The sequence below is a fragment of the Nuphar pumila genome, chromosome 4 (assembly GCF_984573655.1).
Source record: "Nuphar pumila chromosome 4, dmNupPumi1.hap1.1, whole genome shotgun sequence".
In the NCBI taxonomy this organism is placed as follows: Eukaryota; Viridiplantae; Streptophyta; class Magnoliopsida; order Nymphaeales; family Nymphaeaceae; genus Nuphar; species Nuphar pumila.
The window spans coordinates 10,851,537-10,875,664 of NC_143252.1; the positions used below are offsets into that span (position 1 = coordinate 10,851,537).

At 40.3% G+C, this 24,128-nt stretch overlaps 1 protein-coding gene across 7 annotated transcripts; it reads right to left on the bottom strand.

Moving 5' to 3' along the window:
- Positions 1 to 12,254: 12,254 nt before the first annotated feature.
- Positions 12,255 to 21,692, bottom strand: LOC149839353 (putative inactive receptor kinase At5g58300). 7 transcript variants are annotated; one of them, XM_090002492.1, is made up of 4 exons: positions 21,513 to 21,692; positions 17,908 to 17,983; positions 13,615 to 14,940; positions 12,255 to 13,052 (listed from the first exon to the last, which is right to left on the bottom strand). In XM_090002492.1, exons 3-4 carry the CDS (start codon positions 14,876 to 14,878, stop codon positions 12,427 to 12,429), a joined length of 1,890 nt encoding a protein of 629 aa, XP_089858618.1. In that variant the 5' UTR covers positions 14,879 to 14,940; positions 17,908 to 17,983; positions 21,513 to 21,692; the 3' UTR covers positions 12,255 to 12,426. The 7 variants fall into 7 exon arrangements, with proteins under 7 accessions (XP_089858618.1, XP_089858617.1, XP_089858620.1 ...); XM_090002491.1 differs by lacking the exon at positions 21,513 to 21,692 and adding an exon at positions 19,165 to 19,406; XM_090002494.1 differs by lacking the exon at positions 21,513 to 21,692 and adding an exon at positions 19,283 to 19,395.
- Between the last annotated feature and the right edge of the window lie 2,436 nt (positions 21,693 to 24,128).

Below are 24,128 nucleotides of genomic sequence, written 5' to 3' on the forward strand. Positions count from 1 at the left end.
GTTTTCGGGTCTGAATGAGCACCACGTATGTAAGCATGGGGGCTCGTTTTCTTGTGTGTATCGACATCACTTAGCATCAGAGCTCAGTGCATTTGCAAAGACTTAAGTACCCTTTTCCGTCATTAGCATAATAAAACGACATTTCGAGAAAAGGACAAAAATGTTCTCCCACCAAAAAGGGTTAAAATCATCATTGTTTTCTTCCTAAAGAGCTCAAAGGAGGTGAGCTAGACGATGGAGACGAAGAATGCCCCCTCACGGGAGAGGATCAACAGTACGACTCCAAAGAACCATCTCCACATGAGGCAAACTCAAGCAAAGATTCATAGAGAGCAGCTCTCTGAGAGGCCTGACAACCAGACTATGGATGGCCCCTTTGCTGGAGGGGCCCAAGGACCACCAGCAGAGGCAGGGAGGCAGCTCGCTCCGATGGCTGGTGACATGGTGATGATGAACTCGTACCAGCTCACGCAGAAGAAGCCATAGACATGGCCGAAGAGAAGCCTCGATCAAAGCACACATCCCAATGAGCTCCCCTATAGACTGACACCTATCAATCCAGAGGTCACCTTAGAGGAAAAAGTACCAACCCCCAGTCTCCAAGTTGTTTCCTCAAAAGACAGTATGACTAGCTCCCCAACTGAATTGGCACCCGAGCAGGATTTCCCAATTCAGTTAAGTGCATGTTGGAAACCAACCATAAATAAAATATGGATCCTGGATCGGGTCCTCCCCCCTCTATCAGAACTTGATGCAAGCACAAATCTATTTCCATCTTGAAGGGCCATTTTAGAAAAGAAAACATGGGGGCTGGCTGTCCCTCCCACGAATCTTTTAAGAATAAAGGATGCCCAAGTTTGCCCCAGCCCAGAGGCTTTGTTCTGCCGAGGGCCTAGCAACCTAAGAAGTTGGGGAAGCCTCCTATTGAAGGCAACCATGGTGAGCCCAGTACGGTCATCCCAGACCAAATGGTGGGAAAACAAGAGCAAAAGGCTAGCTCCCCAATGATATTCTCCTTCCCCCCTCCCCAATGATAGAGTATACGAAAGCAATGGTGCCTGTAAAAGGACAGAGCTCTGGCACTAACTGTGACTATATCCCAATGATGCTCACTGGATAGTTTTAGGGGACAGGAACACAACTACGCACTCTGGGAAATGCAAGGGATCGAGATTTGGTCACATAGACAGTGGAATGTTACTCTATGATCGAGGACTGCAGTTTTACAGAGATTCTGATCCCAGATGCAGCGTCCACTTGCAGAACCGTCAAAAGGGGCAATGCTTCAAGGCAGGCCGGTTGGATAGATGTTCAGTAAATGAGTTGTGGGTCTGTTAGTTTCCTATTACTTTTGGGAAGCTGACCTTGAAGCTCGTATCCGACCATAATGGGCTCCAAATCTCTTCAGCCCCTTATTTAAAACCTATCTCCTCTTTCAAGTTCTTTAAAGAGTTGAGCCCCTAAAGGCAGAGTGAACAAATCATCAAGTCTAGTTGGGAAACTAGTGTTTGGGGCCCAACCATGTTCATTCTCAGCTTCAGTCAGGCCAAAACTAAATTGCTCCTGGCAAGATGGGCTAGATCATTTTTTGGAGCTATCACAAATAGAATCAAATCTATCGGTGTGGAACTGAAAGCCTACCACCAACTAATTGTCCAAGGGTATCCCAAAGGAGTCTCGAAAGAACTGATGAACTTGCAAGATGATCTTCAATCTCTCCATGAATTAGATGAATCAACGTGGAAACAAAAAGTTAAGTGCAAATGGCTTGATGAGGGTGACCGCAACACATCCTTCTTCCATTCGCTGTACAATAGAAACATCAAAAGAAATCATATCTCCACTAAAGAGCAGAAAAACTATGGAAAAACACCACAACAAAGATATACGTGGTTCGACATATACAACCTACATCCACGAGTAAGAGAGACTCATTTTATTAAGAGATACTCACCCACACACAACCCACACACATGACACCCGCAACATAAATATATAGGAGATGAGGAACACGTTTCCTTCCAAAAAAGAGTGATAAAGGAGGAAACTCAACAACCGAATCTAGGCCACCCTTATCAGGGTAACAGAATGCCACTTAATAATGTAAGATCCAGAAACTACCTAGCGTGATGGCAGGTCTCCTTAACAAGGAAACTTCAGATGCATATCCAAAGATAGATATGCTTAACACTCCCCCTCAAGTTGGGAGGCGTGAAGATTCACAATTCCGAAATTGAACATTGTACTAAGCATTTTTTCTTTTGTCACTGGTTTAGTGAAAATATCTGCATATTGATCCTCACTTCTGACAAAAGGCGTTACAATTTCTTTGTTTTGAACTTTATCACGGACAAAATGGCAATCAATTTCGATATGCTTGGTCCTTTCGTGAAAAACTGAATTAGCTGCTATATGTATCGCCGCCTAATTATCACAGAAGAGTTTCATGAGGTTATCTTGTTTCAACCCTATTTTCCTTAAGAAGAGCATTTAGCCATGTGAGTTCACACGCTGCATTGGCCATGGCCCTGTTCTCAGCCTCGTCACTGAATCTTGAGACAACCTTATGTTTTTTGCTCTTCCATGAAACCAGATTTCCTTCAATCATTATACAAAAACCAGTAGTGGATTTTCTGTCAGGCGCACTCCCTGTCCAATCAGCATCTGCATATCCTTCAATAGTAGTGCTGCCATTTTTTTTCATCCACAAACCTCATCCTGGAGCCTCTTTTAGATACCTAAGTATTCGATGTACAACCTGATGATGGGATGGCCGAGGAACATGCATGTATTTACTTACCTCGCTAACGGCATATGTGATGTCCGGTTTAGTGATAGTCAATTAGATGAGCTTTCCCACGATTTGTTGATATCTTTTTATGTCTTCAACTTCTCCTTGGTCCACCATATCCAGCTTGTGATTGACTTCAATAAGAGTCACAACAGGTTTGACTCTAAGTTTTTCAGTATTTTTCAAAAGATCTAAAGTGTATTTTCTTTGAGAAAGATATAACCCACTTTTTGAATGACTTATTTCTATTCCAAGAAAGTATTTTAACCTTCCCAAGTCTTTGATGTCGAACTTTTGATGTAGATATTTCTTCGTTTTTTCAATCATGGAGGCATCACTTCCTGCAATAACAATATCATCAACATACACGAGAACTAGAGAGATTTGGTTAGTGGATCTATATGTAAATAGAGAATTGTCTGACACACTCCTTTTATATCCAAACTCTAATAAAGTTGAGCTTAGTTTTGAATACCAAGCTCGAGGAGACTGTTTAATTCCATATATAGACTTTTTTAGCTTGCAAACAAGCTCACCTTGATTATTATCTCCAAGCCCTTGTGGTATCATCATATAAACCTCTTCTTGGAGATCTCCTTGAAGGAAAGCATTTTTCACGTCTAACTGAAATAATTTCCACTTTAGATTGCAAGCAATTGAGAGTAGAGTTCTGAGGGTGGTCATCTTGGCAACAAGAGCAAACATCTTTGTATAATCTATTCTCTCGGTTTGAGAAAACCCTCAAGCAACAAGATGGGCCTTGTGTCTGTCCAACGAGCCATCACTTCTAAATTTCAATTTAAACACCCACTTACAACTAACTGGTTTTTTTCCTGGTGAAAGAGACAATATCCCACGTTTCATTTTTAATTAAAGCATCTAACTTAGCTTCAATAGCTTTTCTCCACTCTGAGTCTTGATAAGCTTGCTCAAAGGTTTCAGACTCAATCATATTTGACAAGTATGTAAGAAAAGCCGTATGTTCACGAGAGAAATTGTCATACTTAACGTGAGATTCAATGGGATATTTGACAGAGCTATACATCACATAGTCTCTTAGTCTAGTGGAGGGTTCTCAGATTCTTTCTGATCGGCGAAGAGGGACCATGTTGTTGTTTTCATTCTGCCCAATATTGTCTTCTTCAATAGTAGAATCAATATTTTGAGTTTGAGTTTTTTTTTGAAGAGGCATACACTCGACTTGAGGAGTTATATTTGGGAGAGGTAATTGATCATTGTTGGTAGCTTCTTGCTCCCCCTGACCAACAATAGTGTTGAAGTAGATTTGAGATTCATCAAATCTTACATCACGAGAAATAAACATTCTTTTTAAAATTTTATCATAGCAATGATAGCCCTTTTTTGTTAGAGAATAACCTAAAAAAGCACATTTGATGGCCCGAGTTTGTAGTTTATTTCTATGTTTTGAGGACCTCCAAACATAGACCACATAACTGAATTTTCTAAAATGCTCAATTGAGTGCTTTCTTCCCTTTAGGATTTCAATAGGAGACTTATTTTTATGAGCACGTCTAGGGAGATGATTTATAATGTAGTTGGCAGTAGAAATAGCTTCATTCCAAAAATACTCAGGAACTTGACTTTGAAAAATTAGAGCACGGGCAACCTCTAGAAGATGACGATTTCTTCTCTCAGAGATCCCATTTTGTTGAGGAGTCTCACTACAAAAGGTCTGATGGTCAATCCCATTTTGATTCACAAACTTTGTGAATTGTTGATTTATATATTTGGTTCCATTGTCAGTGCGTAGAGTTTTAATCTCGACTCCAAATCGAGTGACAATCTTATTGTAAAAAATTTCAAATCTGGAAAAAACTTTATCCTTTGTTTTTAAGAAATATATCCAACCAACTTTAGAATAGTCATCGACAAATGACAAATAATATTTGAAGCCGTTATACGATTCACTAGGGGTTGGACCTCAGACATCAGAATGAACTAAGTCAAACATATTTTCAGATGTACTCTCTGAGGAATGGAAAGGAGGCCTAGTAAGTTTGGCATACTGACATATTTCACAGGAGCTGCATTCAAAGTTCAAATTCGGCTTCAAATTTTTTAGCACAAAGTTGGATGGGTGTCCCAGCCTGCAATGCCACACTTCATCATTAGTTTTATTTGAATTGGTTGCCAATGCCTTATTTGATAGGTAGTAAAGTCCATGAAACTCTGAACCTTCACCAATCGTCTCCCCTGTGATCCGATCCTGAAACACAACTTTTGATGGCAAAAAAATTACATCACAGTTATAAGCCTTGGTTATCTTGCTTACTGACAAAAGGTTTGAAGCTAATTTTGGCATAAACATAGCATCAATGGAATTTTTCTTTGCAAAAAATTGAACATCTTTTTTCCCTGCAACTCTAATCTTGCCACCATTAGCTATAGTAAAAGGTTTGTTATTTGAGTCATTTTTTATGTTAACTATAGCCTCTCTAGAACTGATCATATTATCCGATGCCCCTGAATCAATAACCCAACTATTATTTTCAGCGAATTGAGAAAAGTAGCCAAAGTTACCTGTCTCATCGGTATTCTCGCGAGTTGAAGCCAATGTTGCTGAATTTTGTCTAGTAAAATTCTGCAATAGCTGAGTAAGCTTTTCCATCATTACTGGAGTCTCACCTTACTCTTCATGAAGGGCTTGAGCAACTTTGTGTTTACCCTCATTGGTTTTTTTATTTAATTTCCAGCATCTCTCACAAGTATGGTTTTCCTTCTTACAATATGTGCAATATAATTTTTTCTTTTCCTTCAACTTACTGTCGGACATGGAACTATAGTCCTTTTGCTTGATCAACATAGCTTCTTGAGACTCAAGTGTTTCCTCAGGTTTACTTGAGGTGTTCATAACTTGTCTCCTACATTCTTCACCCATAATAATGGAGCAGATGACATTAAGTTTAAGGAGATCAGGGGTCATAAGTACCTGACTTCAGAGTTGTTCATATTCGGACCCCAGACCAGCCAACATTTGGAAGATCTTATCGTGTTCTCTTCATTTCTGAAGAGTAGCAGCATCAGCGACTGAGGGAGTATATGACTCCCACTCATCCCATAGAGCTCTAAGTTGGCCAAGGTATTCACTGAAGGTCTTGTCTCCTTTCTTCAAGCCATTGATTTCTTGAACGAGTTGATATCTTCGAGCAATATTGAATTGTTGGACATAGAGTTCATGAGCAGCTTCCCAAACATCTTTGGCTGTCTCAAGAAAAAGAAACCCTCGAGCAATCTTCTTGTCCATCGAGTTCAAAAGCCACGACATGACAATATGATCATTTGACTCTCATTCTTCTAACTTTGGATCTTCTGCAGCTGGTTTTGGCTTGCTTCCGATAACATGGCCAAGTTTCGACTTTCCACTCAAGAAGAGTTTAGCCGATTTAGCCCATGTCAAAAAATTGAACCCAGTGAGAGGTTCGGTAGTGATTCTAAGTGCAGGATTCATATTATCATGCATGCTAACCTGCTGCTCAATGGTTGAGCTATCTTCTTTTTGTGATGATTCATCCGCCATGAAAGAAAAATCTCCTTGAGTTTCTTCAGAACCTAGCTCTGATACCATAAAGGGCAGAAAAACTATGAAAAAACACCACAACAAAGATATACGTGGTTCGACATATACAACCTACATCCACGAGTAAGAGAGACTCTTTTTATTAAGAGATACTCACCCACACACATGACACCCGCAACATAAATATATAGGAGATGAGGAACATGTTTCCTTCCAAAAAAGAGTGATAAAGGAGAAAACTCAACAACCGAATCTAGGCCAACCTTATCAGGGTAACGGAATGCCACTTAATAAGGTAAGATCCAAAAACTACCTACCGTGATGGTAGGTCTCTTTAACAAGGAAACTGCAGATGCATATCCAAAGATAGATATGCTTAACATCCACTATTGTCCTGAAAGATAGTTCAATTATCAAAGAGGTGGAAGGTATTAAAGAGGAGGCATCAAATAGAAAGGTGCAAATGGCTTGAGGAGGGTGACTGCAACACATCCTTATTCCTCTCGATGTACAACAAAAACATCAAAAGAAATCATATCTCCACTAGTTCAATTATCAAAGAGGTGGCATCAAATTTCTTTGTGAGCCTGTTTCAAAAAATGCACATGATCCGAACATCCTTCCAGAGGAAAGAAAACCACGGGTCAGCAATGGAGAAAAGGCATTTGTGGAGCAAGAGGTTACTAAAACGGAGGTTAAACTCACCATCTTTGAGCTTGAAGGAGATAGTTCCCCGGGACCGGATGACTTCCCAAGTTTCTTCTATATACTTTTTAGATATTAGAATACCAAAAAGTAGTTCTTGACAATCACACACCAAACGGGGACTCTGCTTGTCTTGTAGGAGCAGCTAGTGCAAGTCACCTTGTGTTGGGACATTGTAGATTCAAAATCCAATGATATAGTTGTATAACTGGTTGGGGTCTGCCTAACCCCAGCTTGCCTTTCAAAAAAAAAAGATAGGTTTGCCATCTATGTCACAGGGACACTGTGTCCGTGTCCATGGTGATCATATGACTGGACACACTATGGCATGCTGACATGTATATTGACATGAACAGGTATTATTTTAATATGTTTAAATAATTTTAATACTTTTTTAATAATATTTCAATGACTATATTTTTAGATATTAAAATACCCAAACTAATGTTTTCTTTATTAAAAAAATTTAAAAAATATGTGTCCCAATATCCTATTTAAAAGCCCCAAAGAGATTTGGCATAGTGGGATGGGGCCTAGGCTGCTAGGCAGGCGGTCTATGTTCAAATCCTATGGTGTCACTTCTTGCGCAGCAAGCCGAAGCTTGGCGACTCCCTGGGGCCAAGGAGTAAGCCTACAGAGTTTTGCGCTGTTAAAACAACGACCGTAAGTACCGCGGGCAAAGCCAACATGTCTAGGTCTCTGGTCTCTGAACCTGTGAGCGGCTTCTCTGTGTAAATATAAAAAAAAATATCCTACTTAAAAAAAACCTTGCATGTTGACACTGTGTGTGCTGGGTCGTACCCATATCTTTGTGACATAGCTCACCATATATACATATATAAAGGCCTTATTCAAAATATGGACATGCACTTCCAAAACATTTTGAAATTATTGTTTAATATTTGAATTTTGGAATCTGATCTAGAGGCTCACACAATTGGCCAAGCTGATTGTCAGTTCTTCAGCTATCGATTGTACAATTATAGAGCCACCAACACTTCTGATCCAGCCCTTGAGACAAGGTCTTTGTGGGAGCTGCAATCAATTTGCCCAGCTCAATCTTCTAGTGAAAAAGATGAACTTGACAAAGTACTACAAGAACATAATGGCTGGCAATGGTTTGCTCGAGTCAGATGCACAACTATACACAGACCGCTCGATGCAAGGGCTTGTGTCATTTTTTGCGTGCTCAGGGAACGATTTCCGTGTCACATTCACTCACTCCATGGTCAAGCTAAGCAATGTGGGTGGTGGGGAGATCAGGAGGCTTTGTCCAGTGCCCAACTTCTAAGCAGTTTAACTGGATGGCCCTCATGTGATTTGTTTTGAAAAAAGAATGCACCCAGTTCATGGTTAAACCTTGTGATTTTATTATGCTTTTAAGAGCTGTAAAAGTTGTGCCTTTATCAAAATAGTTCAGAAATGCAATGTGGTGTCTTCTATTGAGACTAATGCATGGTAAATCACAAGATTTACCACAACAACAAATAAGAAAGGTGAACACTTTGGACTCCATCATATGTGATAATGATAAGGATATATCAGGAAGGCCCAACGATACTGATAAGCTTTTACAAGGCAGGTCCAACATATTCTCATACGATAAAGGTAAGAGTCCAATAGAAAAAGCAAATGGTCGTTCAGCAGAAAAGGAAGTTTTGGCTGATCTCTTATCTTTACAAAATGTTAATCTTGTAACATTTTGTAAATAAATAGCTCTATCGATATCTGAAATTGATGGTATTCAAAGGATAAGTGTAATCATTCTGTTATAAAAAAAAGTTAATATAAGTGCCTCACACTCACGGTGGACAAGTGAGGAAAATTGTGAGGTTTCCCTACGTGCCTTCATCATTTTCATGGTATCAGAGCTTAACGCTCCCTCGAGCTCTTTAATGGCTTCCAATATGTCTAATTCTTCGAGTTCAATGTCATCCAATGCTTAGTGTGACATACCCAAAGTTTAGGGAATGTAGACCCAAGGGGGTTGGTGTAAGTGAGATGGGGCCTAGACCGTTTGATGGGCAATCTAGGTTCAAATCCCATGAGCGTCACCCTCTGCGTAAGCCAAAGCTTGGTGGCTCCTGAGGGTCGAGGGGTAAGCCCTCAGAGTTTTACATTGACATGAATTGAGACCATAAGTACTGCAGGCTGAGCTAGCACGGCTAGGTCTCTGTGCCTGGAGCTGTTTCTCTAACTAAAAATAAAAAAAAAAGGTTTAGGATCATCAACGAAAAAGGGAAAAGGAAACAAGTGCCTTGCAGATCCATTGGTTTGCAGAACAACTCGCAAAATGTTTGTTTATGGTCTGTACTGTCATAAAGTAGAACTATGCAGGATTGGTCTCCTAGATTTCTTGGTCAAGATGTCATAATTAACTTATACGACATCACATTGAACCTCTAGGGGTCGTTTGAATGCATGGGAAGTGATGTTCGCGGGATGCCCATCCTGTGGGGCCCATGCACCCACACAGACCCAGGACTAGCGGACACTGGGTCCTGCTCAACCCTTTAGAGCATGTTTGATGGTTTGTCCAAGGTTGGAAGAAATGAATAAAAAGAACGGAACAGAGCATTGGTTCTGTTCGTTCTGTAACAACTGTTCTAAGTCCAACATTTGTTTGAACCGTACTAGGATTATGTGTTTTAGGTGTCCATTGTTTGATGATGATGGCCACCACCTCTCTTCATCTACCAATGGGAATCCCGCCATTCTCTTTTCTTTCTTTTTCCTGCTTAAATGATGTCTAAAAGATGTGCGATAGAAATAAATAGTTTTTAGATAGCAAACACAACTTCAATAAAATCGGTCAAGGAATTTCTCAAAACGAGAGATCTAAGGTGAGAAAAATCGATCCACTCCAGATCGGGCATCCCGTGCAAATCTGTGGCTCGCTGGAAAACTCAGACCAATGGTGTGACAACTAATATAGGAAAATCATTTGGGTTTTCCAAGCGAGTAATGCAAAAATTCATGTAGGTTTGAGGACAATTTTTTCAGCCACCACAAACAATCAAATACCCCATTTGAATTGGGTTTTCAAAGAAAACATTGGATTTTCAAGTTGTCGGGGCCGGAGAACCCACAGAAAAAATGAGTTTTTTTGGAAAAGTTAAGATTCCCCAAATGAGGTTAAAAACCGGGGTTTCTATCCGAAGGAATACACCTCTTTTCTTATAAGGAAAACCCAAGAAAATCTTGGTTGAACAAATCTTAAACGGTGTTCGTCTCCGACACAATGAGGTTCACAGACTCGCCGGTGGTGGAGCTGAGGGTGAGCAGCAGTGTTGACCACCTGTTGATGATAGAGCAGAACAACGGCCCTCCCGACACATCTCCTAACCCATCTCTGACACCACCACCCCTCTCTCCTAGCAGCCGAGATCTCATCGTCCTCGCTTCCCCCTCTGTCGGCCATCACTGCACTGGAGAGAGACACCACCCGGCGGAGCCCTTGCACAGAGAGAGAGAGAGAGAGAGAGAGAGAGAGAGGCGTGGCGCGCCCGTCGATGCATTTTTTTTTGTTTTCGTCCCCTCCATTCCTCTTCTTTTTGTAACCGGGGGGAGGTGGATCAAAAATTTCATACAATTATGGACGAGACGGATGCAGAGAATGCCGTCCGCCGCGTCCAACGTTTGTTCGATTACGCTGTTCCTAGCGGGATTTTCGTCCGAATCTCGCTGGGAAGATTTACAAGTGAGCCCTACGAAATGAGCGGAGCCCTTATGGGCAAAATCATTATTAGAATTATAAAAGGGCAGCCAACAAATTAAAACTTCCATATTTGTGAATCTAAAGAACAAGGGAAAAAAATCCATATTCTTCTCCCATGCTTAACGATTTCTCTTACTTTTCATCATCAAAGTTGTGAGATTTGACACAAGAACTATTGATCAGTTGCCTAACATAAAAAGATGCTCAAGGTTCACCAAAACGGGGCCCCCCGCTTGTATGGTAGGAGGAGTTAGTGAAGGCCACCTTGTGTTCGAATTCCAGTGGTATAGTTGTATAACTGGTAGGGTCGGCCTAACCCCAGCTTTCTCTGTCAAAAACAAAAAACAAAAAAAGCTCAAAATTCGATGTCAAAAAGACCACAAATTCTTCAAGCAATGATGACTTCTCCAACTCCTCACATGAGAATGTGGGGATATCACTTTTTCCAAAATTTTCATCTTTTTCGTCGTTTACGATCAGACCATCTAGGTAACAAATGTTCAGAAGGGTGTCACAGGAACCTCTAGTAAATGCCAATAGGTTTTGTAAAGGTGCACCAACCTTTGGCAGTTGAGACAAATCATGGTGCCTGATAACTGCACAAGGACTCACCGACATTTTGTTGCTGAGAGCAATAAATCCTTCAACCAACTTTATCTTGGGATGAATGCCTACCTACAAATCTCTAGTATTGTCTAAGTCTAAAGTTTCAGGGTTGAACACACTAGAAGTTTAGCAGATTGACTGAACATATAATCAACTCCATTCTCACTTTGAACACTTTCAAGAGCTTCTTAGTCCGTGGGGATTTGAGTAGCTTTTTTCACCCTCACATTCCGTGTTAGAAAGTTACTCGGCCAAATAAACACAATAAAGAAAAAGGAGAGAGATTTCAAAAATAACAAGCACACACAATGACAAACCAATATTCACGGGGGCGGTGAAGGATCGAAGATTTTCACTATGTCAGAAAAAGATTATAAACCCTAAAGGCACACATAAAGTCCAAACTCACAAAATAATACCTTAGCAAGAAAACCTTAAAAGATTATTTATAGGACCTTGTTACAAATGGATCAGGTCCATACTGCACCCCAGGAATGGTCCCAAGCTTAACGACCTGGTCCCTCCGCTACCACCACAGTCTTCCAAAAAAAATTCTCAATATGGTTTCTTCAAGTGACGTGTCAGGGTTGTAACATGGAATTCAAAGCACATCTCACCACCCTCGGCAGGTGATCGTCCACCAGATGAGGGATGAAGTAAAGGCTTGTCTTAACCTGACAATATTAGAGCTAGGTTTTAATTGTTCTTAAAGCCAGAATTTGGTTTCTTTTAAGTCAATAATGCTGGTGAATTATTGATTTATATACTGCTGCAGTGTGTTACTGAGTATACTATTTCGATTTGAATTGCGTACTAGGTTAAATGATTCGGACCTGGCTGAGTTTCGTGCAGTTGTTCCGAGCTCATCTAATCGTTATGAAGGCAATAAACATTCGTTAAGAAACAAAAATCTTAGATTAAATCCAATTATCAATAAACAACTTCTACTGCTACAAGGACACATGCACACACATACACAGACAGCTTTTGAACAAAAGTTCTAATGCAAAGGCTTGGTTAGTGCATGAACCCGAGTCATGCGTTGTGACCTTCCCAGAGTTTATGAAGTCATGGAGTCCTCTCATTAGAATCCTTAGACTTATCATCAGAAGATGGCCTGTTCTCAGAATCCAGTTGCCTGATATCTTCGATCATCTTAACCACGTCTGCCATTTGCGGCCGCAGATCCGGAGTCTTCGCTACACATGACATTGCTATTTGCAACATCTGCACCATCTCCTCTTCGATGTTCTGGTACCGCATAAGCTCCACATCAAACACTTCGGCAGTCCACTCCTCTCGCACCACTGATTGAACCCACCTAGGCAGATCCACCACTTCATCGCCTCCAGGAGATTGGACCGGGGATTTCCCGGTGAGCATTTCCAGCAGGAGGACACCAAAGGCATAAACGTCGGCTTTTTGAGTAACTTTCCGGGTCTCAACTAGCTCCGGCGCACGATATCCAGCCATGCGGGTGGGGGGCACAGGTGAATTCATGAGTGGAGCCAGGCCAGCATCAGAAATACATGCAGAGAAGTCATGCGTGAGCAAGACATTGGAGGATTTTATGTTTCCATGGGAAAATTTCCCCCCGCCTTCCGAGTGAATGTGTGTGATTCCACGTGCAGTTGCAAGCAAGATTTTCACTCTGAAATCCCAGTCTAAGGGTGTGCGTCCAACACCTCTATTGCCTGTAGATTACAGAAGCTTTATGAGTATGTCAAGAATGCAAGGAATTAGCATTGTCTTAAAAAAAGGGATGAAGAGTGACACTCCTCTTTCACAAATCAGCAAAGAAAATCATCTCGATTAAGACTCAAAAACATGTCTTTTACTCAGAGATCATATCCCTCAGTAGTACAGGAATGCTATGGAAATATACAGTTTCTGGCATGCAAGTATCTTAGTGAGCTGCCCCAAGGGGGTTTGGCGTAGTGGGGTGGGGCCTTGGCTGCTAGCCGGGCAGTCAAGGTTTGATTCCCAAGGGCGTCACCCCTGGTTGCAAGCCAATGAGTAGCATAGGCCCTGGGGGCAGGGGTCCTAACCTAGGAGTTTTAAGCAGCCAACAGACGGCACTATGACCATAGGTGGCAGGCTGAGCCAGCACAGGTCTTCATGCCAGGTGAGGTTTCTGCAGGTTATAAATAAAAAAAAAATCTTAGTGAGCTAATGCATACTCATGCCCATGCATGAATACAATTAAAAAAGATCAAAATTGTGATAGAACTGAGTAGCAGGAACAAATGCATTTACCATGAAGAAGAGCAGACAAGCTCCCGCCTGGGATGTAGTCGTAAACCAGAAGTTTCTCATCCTTGGAATAGTAATAGGCGCGCAGCGACACCAGATTTGGATGCATGCCAGCCTTTCCAACCATCTCCATCTGCTGCTCAAACTCCCTCTTTCCCACTACCATCTCCTTCAATCGCTTCACCACCACGGTCGTCCCTTCCTCTAACACTGCCTTATAAGCAGTCCCATAACTTCCCTTCCCCAATACTTCGGCCGAAGCCCTCAACAAATCTTCCAGATCAAAATTATAGTAACAACCTTCAAAAAACACCAGCTTATTCTTCTCTGCTTCTTGAGCCGCAGTTGCAAATTCATCCTTTGGTTTCTCGGTCCTACTCTTCTTGCCCCTTGTGGATGCAATTTCTCGAGAACCATCAGTCTTCCTCTTGAGGCAACACACTAGGAGGGCTACTGCAAGCAGAAAAATCAATGAAGCGCCACCAATGACAATGGCGAGAATTGTTCTGGTGCTGAGTTTTCGCTTCTTGGTCTCCTCAACTGTAGAAGACGAAGGTGAAGGAAGGTTTGTAGTGCATTGAAGAAGAGGCAAACCACACAACAGAGAGTTCCCCAAGAAGGAAGAAGTAGGGAACTTTTGGAGTGATCTCGGAATTGGACCACTGAGATTGTTGTAGCTGAGATTGAGGTGTCTCAGGCTTGCGATGTTAAGATCAGGAACGGGCCCAGTAAGAGAGTTGCTCTGCAGGTTTAGTGTGGTGAGTTTGGTCAGATTTTTCAATGAGGGTGGAATGCTCCCTGTAAGGGAGTTGGATGATAGATCAATGAATATGAACTTGGGAGAAAGCGAGTCAGGAATGCCGCCGGAGAAGTTGTTACGCTGGAGGTAGAGATACCGGAGAGAAGGAAGAGAGACTAGATCAGAGGGGAGTGCTCCAGCAAGCCGGTTGGAACGCAGGCTGAGTGCACGCAGACCAGTGAGGTTCCCAAGTGTGGAAGGGGGGATATGACCAATGAGGCCAACACCAGGGAGGCGGAGGTTGCGCACATGCGAGCCATCAGGCGCGCAAGTGACACCGATCCAAGAGCCACAAACCGGAGTTGCCTGATTCCATTTGAGTTTTCGGCCATGGGGAACAGCAGAGGAGAAGGCTAGAAGGGCTTGTCGGTCAGAAACCAGATCACCAATCACCGGAGAGAGCAAAAGAAATGAAAGAAACAAGATTATAGGAGGGAAAAACCAGGGAAAAAATGAAGGGCCTTTCATCTGCAATTCTCTTGTGAAGCAATCGTCAGAATAGGAAGAAGCACCAGCTCCTTTTGCTAGTTCTGCCACGAAAACAGCATTGCATGAAAAAAAATATCAGTTTCTCACACCTTCAGTATGATCTCTTGTGATAAAGGGTTTGTTGGCAGTACATTAGGAGCTTATTTGCAGCAAGATCACTAAATGAAACGAAGGATTTTATCCAAAAAAAAAAAATGAAACGTAGGAAAATAAGCATGAATAGTAAGTGTTCACAAAAACGATGGGCACCTTTCTCTCGATTCCTTCCTTTTCCTAACAGGAAAATTTTCTGAACAAGATGGCATATTTCAACCAAGATCTAAGAAAGAAAATCAAAGCCCACCCTTCTTATAGGAATTTTCAACAATCTCAGGCATGCTTTGAAACCCATCTAGTACAGAGTCTACAGCTACTTCAGACACAAGGTGGGCAGGGTAGCCCCCCCCCCCCCCCTCTTAATTGGGCGGCAAAAATTGTTACAGCTCGAACAGCTCTTTTAAAAAAATTCCAACGAATGGAAAAATAACACAATAATAGTAAGACAGATCTTTCAAATACCAAAGATGTCCTTAAAAATAATTATTGTGTGTAGGCTCGTATTCTCCATTTCCAAAAGCCAGTCCGACAGAAAATCGAGAGAAACAATGGACAGAAGTTTATCGGGATTTTCTCAGCAAAGGAAAATCTCAGGATAAATAAAAAAAATCCTTTTTTTTGAGGAAAATATTAGTATATTTAAAATTTAAAAATATACAAAAAAAGAATAAAATATAAGAAAACATTACAAATATAAAAAATATATATGTAAATATCATATTAAAAATGTGATAAATTCGTGATAAAAACATAATCTTTTTTCCCAAGATTATATTGGTTTTTTGAAAATCTCATGATAAAATTGGGAGAATTTTCAAAAAATAGCCGATATTTGTGACTATGAGTTCGAAAAAATTGGCCCCGCAGTGTCTATCAGTCGCTGCAGTCCGTGCCCAATGCAAACTTCGGACAAACGGAACTCCTAGGACACAGCGTTCAGCAGGACACTTTTTAGGTGTCCCGCAGAGGGTGTTGCGTGTTCTCCCCCGAACACGCACTGTAGCTACAGTGCGTGTTGTGGGGGGAAGGGGGGGCATATAACCCTGCCCCCGTCCCGCAGTTTTCTACCCCTCCTCTGGAAGCAATGGTGCCCAAGACACTTACACTTGGGGTCAAAATTAAAAATATATATAAATTAAAGAAGACAAAAACTCGACTTGTTCATAATACCTCTATCCCCGGGCAGCAGTGTCCGGACAAGACTATTATTATACACAGTTATGTTCGCGCAACCAAACGCCCTGCCAGGATAATGCCAAACCATGCTCGAGTCTCAGACTTGGACCCGCGCAGCTGAGCGCACCGAGACTGAGTCAACTTAACGAAGACTAGGCAGACTTGGCTCTCTTTCGAGCCCATGGCCGAGCTGCTTCTACTTGGTTGGTCGTCATAGGTTGTTCCTACTTGATGGGTATACTCCGGTTACATTTTGGGGAAGCTTCCATGCCCATCAACTGCAATATACTCATCGACGCTGAACCATCCATTCACCCACCCAACCCATGGCTCCAAAGATGCGCCAAATATGGCAAACCATGCGAACCCGTGCCGCCCCCACTGTGGCGCTCTCCACCTAGCCCAAACGACAATCATGAATTTCATGTCGTTTTCTGGCAAAAAACGACAGTGAAATTTTCTATTTTAAAAAGTAAAAAAAAAAAAAACAAAGATCACAAGTGGACAAGACGGGCTTAGATTTGGAGCTCTGCGGACCAATGCTGTCAAAATCGTTTGGCCAAACGATTCAGGTGAATCGGCCGATACCGATTCTCAAAGTGAATCGTTCTAAATCGGCCGATAAATAATAAAAAATATTTCATGTCAATCAGAACGTGACACATGTTAAAATAATATAAATTAATATTATTTTTTTTTTAAAATTTTAAGTATTTTTATATTTATTAAAAATAGCCGATTCAGGTTAGTAATCATTTTATGCTGATACGATAAGAATCGGCTGATTCAGGAGACGATAACCCCACAAGAGCCAAAACGGTAGGAAATGGTATCAAACACATTAAAACCAACGTTGTCAGTAAGTATCGGTCCTGGTCCTCCAACGATTCAGGTGAATCGGCCGATACTCAAGTGAATAATTAAAAATATTACATCTCAATCAAAACGTGACAGGTGTTAAATCCATCAAAATAATATAAAAAAATAATACTACGTAATTTTTTATATTTATTAAAAAAGAGCTGATTCAGGAGTGAATCGTATCGATTTTCTGTTGATACTATACTATACGTATCGACCCAAGCAGGACGATACACACCGATACTAACAACATTGATTAAAACCACAAAATCTAGAATCAAAAGAATGACATGAAAGAGATAAAGACACTTGCCACAAAAGGTACCTCACCCCTTGACAACGTCTACATCACCCTGAAGTCAAAAGCACCTAATTAAGGGACTCACGTCTGATCCAGAAAGAAAAGGGACTGCGCACAATGAAGACGGGAATGGAAGGTGATGGAGAGTGATTTTATCGACATTCAGGACTCCCAGACGGTAAAAGTGTAAAAATGAAAACGAAAGAATTTATAGTGAATTGCCAAGAAGGATCAAGGAAGGTGCCCCTTAAATTGGGGACGCCCCACCATGGTTTTCCCTTTCATAATTCAAGGACATTCTTGGCATTGAAAGTAGTTTCCCTAGAAGATTTTCTCTTCATTTTTCACATCAAAGAGACCTTTGTGGTTAAAAAAGAAAAGAAGCAGTCTGTCTCTGAAATGGGGCCTTAAATATCCTCATAATAACGCCTTCAAAACTTTATTCTGCGAAAAGAAACATAACTACCAAGAAGGCCATAGAGACCAATCTCCGCAACCAATTCATAACTCGACAGATCGACTTTCTTTAAAAAAAATGAAAGAAGAGTTGCTTCTTTAGTTATTTGTGTGGTACCTTTCTGCTCCCCTACCGAAATTCATGCTTGCAGCTCAGAAGCTCAGGGATCGTCATCGATGAAAAAGCTGCGAACCTGCTTCAGGAACGGCACAACCAACCATGTTAAACATAGCATTAAATGGTTAAAAGTTTTCTTTTGAGAAAAATTAAACGGTTAAAACTTAAAAGTTGATAAGCATCCAAGCTCCACTGAGATTCAGCCTCTTGTGCATCGATTCATCCCTCCAAAAAAACAAACAAACATGGTGGTTAAATTGTAATTTATGCATCTCTAATTTTTCCTTGGGCACGGTTCTCCGTGTAAGAGTTTTCTGACATTTTGGTTGAAATTGCTGAACTTGATTTTTAAGAGTATAATGCAAACATAGAGTTTGTTTAGTATTTTTAGAACTTGGGGAGATTTGGATAATTTTGTTTTAAGTAACAAGGGGGGTTTGGTAACTACCAACTCCATGTTTCTGGTTGGTCCTAACTCCTAAGCCATGGCTAAACCAGAATAATTACATGTGGAGGCGAAAAAGCATATGAATGCAAACGGATCAGATCTCGGATCCCAAAATACATTGGAAAGTCGGATAGGTTTAGATCGGAGACAGCTAAAATTGAGTTCTTTCTGCTTATTTAATAAAATTGAGTTTACTTTCTCTAAGATCACTACTTTAGATACATAACTCATTAGAACCCATCATTTGAAGCACGACCTGGGCGATAACAAGTAGTACATAAGTTCTGCAATAAAATGTGGATATTACGAGATCAAATCTGTCTTCCTGGTGAAAGAAAAGGAAAAACTACAAGGAACACCTACCAGAAAGGCAGAAGGAGAGCCATTCTTGCAACTTCATGTATTTCCCCGAAATTGAGGGCATGTTCGGTCACTCTCTCAAGGCCCTGAGAGAGTGATTCTAAAAGAAGCCTCAACCGAACATGAGATTTCAGGCAGCCATGATTTTTGAATCATTCTGATTCCAAGAAATTCGCCATAGGAAGATTTGAAATCATTCTGATTCCAAATCAGAGTGCGAGTTGAGGGGCCGAACCTACCCTGAGTGTGTAAATGTGTGATCCATTTCCCCCTTTTCTCGAGAAACATAATTACCCGGGTCATTTACATCGTCGTGACAGCGATTATAAGTACAGCAGGCTTAACCAACGTGACTAGGTACCTGATTCCAAGGCTGATTTTCCCATCCTTCATGGGAAAAAAGTGATAAGAAAAATCACTAAGAAAAAAAGGGGGTGGGGGAAATGTACCACAAATTTGATGATGCTGATAACCCTCGATTAAGAACAGCCAGAAAGTGACAAAACTAAAACAGAGGCCTCCATGCTTTCACTACAAAATCATGACCAACAGGCCACGGATTCTCACCAATTCACCTCACCATAGGCGGCAGCCCTTCAAGCAGCTTGCAGGAGAAATACTACAAATGGCACCCCACCACCACCCCAAGTGAATGGCATAAAAGAGGGCCACTGGATCACTCCCCACGGCCAAGGATGCATTAAGCTTTTGCTTTATAAAATCGGAGGAGAATTTGGTACAGATCATCAGCGGTGGTGTCACTTCAAAATCACATCACATCGCAAAATAAAAAGTGCTGCTTAGGAATCACTGAAATATGGCTTTAACACGTGTCATGTTTTGATTGACACACAAATAAAATTTTTAATTATTTTTTGGCCGATTGAGAACGATTCACTTGAGAATCGGTACAGGATTCACCTGAATCGTTGTTCAAACGATACTAATGTTCATCAGGTAGACACCTTAAAAATAGGATTATAGGCGTAAGACCAGAAATAAAGGAAAAGAAATGTCATGGTGGGGCAAAAACAAAAACAGCTAAAATGTCAAATATCAAACACATCGAGAAAGTCAAAACTCAAAATAATTATTCTTGGAGATAAGCCAGAAGCGGAACCGAATACTGTTTGGATAAGAGAAAAAGAGGAATCACAGTTTCTCACATGTACATGAGTACCTACCCATTACTCTATATGAGTAATGAGTAGGTGCTAAATGAAATATGCTAAATGATTCAGGCTTTTTTGTTTTATTTTTAAATTCTGACAGTACAGATGTGATTTATGTATTTGATTTTACAGGGATCAGCTCTTTGAAGTGTTCAATTCCAATTTCCAACAAATGAGTGAGTTTTTATAAGGTTGAAAAAATCAACTGTCCAAAATCTTTGTAAATTTTGGATGCTCCAAATATCAATTTTTTCATAGAAAACACATGATCCAGGTGTGGATTCCTCATAAATCGACCATGCCCAACACATTTACGAGGTCGAAACTGGAAAAAAACAAGGAAAGAGCAGAAAAACCCATTTAGCAGGTATCATTTAACATATTTCATTTAGCACCTATATATATATATATATATTGAGAGAGAGGGTTAATATAACACTGGAAATATGAATCACTAAAATATGAGAACTGAAAATACCAGGACTAATGTGTGATTTTCATGGATTGTTTTTGTTCTTTTCTTTTGAACCTAACTGTACGGATGTGATATACATGAAACCTCTTGAATCATCTCATAAACGAGATTCTTTTGAGGTTTTAAAATCAATTGCTTATAATCTTCATAAATATTCAAGCATTCAAAAAATCACACTTTTTCATAGAAAATATACAATCCAATGGTTAATTCCTAGCAAATTCACCATGCCAAGCACATCCACACGGTTAAATTTGCCAAAAAAAATTGCTTATATTCTAGTGACTCCTTTTAATGGAGCTCTTACAGGTTCAAAAGAAGCCTTTTTTCTCCCTAAAGGGTACAAAGAAATTATCCTATTGATATAACGAAGTAAAACTTCTGCGGAAAAAGAAATTGTTCTATATGGTATATCCATCTCTCTACGTACTTCAGGAAGAAGAAGAATATTAATCCCTCACCAATATTTGGAGTAACTACGCTGTTAATACAGCCCAGATGGAATACCGAGTCACTGTACCGAAAATCGCTCGATTTCACAAATTTTCTTACAAAATCCAGCAGTTTCTGAACCCTTTACCGTGAAAAGGCTCCGCATCTAGGTTTTAGGCAGAAAGACGCACGAATTTTCCATGAATATGGTTGTTTCAGTATAAAATTTTCTCGAAGAGCACTTCTTGAAGCTCAAGATCCGTCTTAAAGGCCAGAAATGAGCGTAGGCAACAAGCAAGAGAGGCGTTTGGGAGATTGTGAAGACAGAGAGTTTTCTTAAGAAGAGAAGAAAAGGAAACCCCGAATGGAGAGAACTTTTCTTAAAGCATCGCGAAAAAAAACTCGGACATCGAAGCTCCGACAGTGAACAAGAAGAATCAAAGCTCGATTTAGCGCAACAAACCTAGAACCCCAAGCATTGTCCGAAAAACACCAACAGATGCAATTTTCATGGGAAAGGCTTCAGATCCAGAGAAATTACAGAGAAAAAACGCAATGCAGATGAAGATTCCTCTTTTTTAGTGCTAAATCCACCATTAGTCCCCGAGGAACCGCAATTCCACCGCTTAGGGAGACGAAATCTCCGGAAAACGAGAAAAGAAGAAGAAAACCTAACAAAACACAGGAAAAAACCCCACGAGAGCGAGATTTCACGCACCTGAGTAAGCATTCAGCTGAAATTCACAGATCTTTCCCGAGGAAACCGCGAAAATCCCTCTCCGAGAGATCGAAATCCACCATTAAATCTCGGAATCGGAACTTAAAGTGCTCTGGAAAAGCGACGCTTTTAGAGAAAAATAAATAAAAAAATAAAAAAAAGGAGCGAGAAAAGCAGAGAGGGAGAAGGAGAGGAGAGTGAAGGTTTTTAAGTTTTTTTTTTTTTATAATTCTCGGAATATTTGATATTTATACTTCCGAGGGCTTACTTACCCCTCAACCCCGGAGAGTGGCCAAGCTTAGGCTTATACAATGCCCATGAGATTTGAACCTAGTCTTCTTGCCAAGCGGCCTAGGCTTCATCCCACTATGCCAAATCTCTTGGGTCGTTTGATTCTAGGATTTTCTATTTGAGGATTCTTGGATTTGGTGGTTGGGGTTACCGTTTCGCAGGACAGCGGCTCCAGAATCAGCGAGCCTGACACGACACGATGAGGTTGGGCCAATGGGTCCAATTCCATGAGACCTGGATAAATCATCACCTAGACCTTATTGAGTTTGGAGTCAATTGGAGCGGATCTGTATATGATAGGGTCTATAACTAAGTTTATCTGAATGCTTGGTTAGATGAAGTGGATACGATGAGATAATTTTGATTATATTGGGTTCAGATCTTGTCTACAACGAAATGGGTCGGGCCTCCAACAACATGCTTAACATAGAACATGCATAACTCATGTGCCAAAGCGAACTTCGGTTGCCTCGACTTTCTCTTTAGGAGCTCACGGGCTCAGTGTGTACCAATCTGTGTGGGGTCTAGGATGCAAATTAGACAAACATGGGCTTGGGTCTTTGATCCAGAAGAAGTTTCCGAGAACTAAGGAGGCAGATGAGTTGGAGTTATGACCTGGATCTGACCCGTATTTTATGAACCTACGTCGGATCCAGTTAAGTTCAGTATTGATGGATTCAGATCTGTTACAGAACCGGATCTGGCATGACCCATCCCATATCCATCCCATTCAAGTAATGTCCATGTCCATGTTGTCCTTGAAAAAGGTTAAGGTTGTCAACGTGTCAAACTTGGGTTGGATCCAACTCCAAGTGGATATTTGGTTAAGTGATTATGACACTATTCTTAGTTTTAAAACAAGAAAATATTCAAAAGACTATGAGATAATACAGGATGGCATATATATATATATATATATATATATAAGCACTAAATTCCCTCAATATTCTTATTTGTAAATATTATCAGCTTTTCTTTGTTAGGCAAGCTGAAGGATAACCATAAAGATTGGAACATGAGCCCCCTCAATTCTGATAGTATGACCTAATTATCCATCTATTGTATCGGATCCCAATTAAATATTGTTCGGGTTTGGCTTAAACGGGTTCGTGTCGTGGTCGACCTGCCTAACCCTTTTATTAGGCGGGGGGTCAACCCATTTACACGAACTCGTCAACCCAATTAGAGAGTATAGACGGTCTAGGGCAGCTTAATTAATATGACTTTGTTAACCAACAAATTAAAAAAAAAGGTGTACAACTAACATGCAATATTTAATGATACCATGCCAAGATTTTTCCGTTTTAAACTTTTGTCACTATGATGAGTATGAAGATTTTTTCTTTTTTCATTGCGAAACATTTCTCAAGGATGATAGTACGAAAGTAAGCAAAATTAGTAGCAATAGTTTGGTTGCTAAATAAAAGTGAGGAAACACATTAGAAAAACCTTTTCGTTTGCCTTCTCAAACACATTAGAAAAAGCTCAATGGATACAAACATTGACGCAGCATAGAATATTACCATTGCAAACTAAAAGTTAAAAAACAAAAAAATAGCTTGATGCAACTTAATTATTAAACCCAGCTAGTACTCAACTCTGGTTGTGAAATTTGTTGGGTTGCTCGAAAAGAATAATTAATTTGGAGAGAGAGAGAGAGGGAGAGAGAGATTTCTATTTGTAGTTACCATGGTTAAAAAATTATAAATATATAGAAAACCATGGAAGGGTTAGAAACCTTTTGCAAAAAAAAAGGAAAAGAAAATTTGAGAAAATGTGACTTTTAGAATTTTAAAATATTTTAATTAAAGCAAAATAAAAAATAATGAAAGGTTGTGTTGAAAAATGTGGTAGGTCAGGTTACTAAAATAACCTATAAACTTTAAAAAATTCAAATATTATATGAATACTATCATCCGAGACTATGACACATCCATATATAATTACAATTAAGTATAGAATTATTGATTTCATTGTTTTGATTTATGAGAAGCAATCACATCTATTTCGCCCCCAAAGGGGTTTGGCGTAGTGGGATGAGACCTAAGCTGCTAGGCAGGTGGTGTAGGTTCAAATCTCATGGGCATCACCCCTTGCCGCAAGCCAAAGCATGGTGACTCCTTTGAGGATAAGGGGTAAACATACAAAGTTTTACGTTGCCTGATCGTAAGTACACGGCAGGCAAAGCTAGCATGACTAGGTCTCCGATCCTAGGGGTGGTTTTTCCATGCAAATATAAAAAATCACATCTATTTTTTTAATTTTTAATATATTAAAAGTAATTATATTTATAGGAGAATTCATTAACATTTGTATATGATTTAT

Bases quoted from the DNA above. Each gene is read 5' to 3' on its own strand.
- LOC149839353 (XM_090002490.1), bottom strand. From the start codon at position 16,259: ATGGTTTGGCATTATCCTGGCAGGGCGTTTGGTTGCGCGAACATAACT. The intron at 14,941-16,165 runs GTATTATGAACA...TTTTCGTGGCAG, and splicing joins ACTGCTGCCCGGGGATAGAG to AACTAGCAAAAGGAGCTGGT. The intron at 13,053-13,614 runs GTAAATGCATTT...TGTAATCTACAG, and splicing joins CTTGTCTGCTCTTCTTCATG to GCAATAGAGGTGTTGGACGC.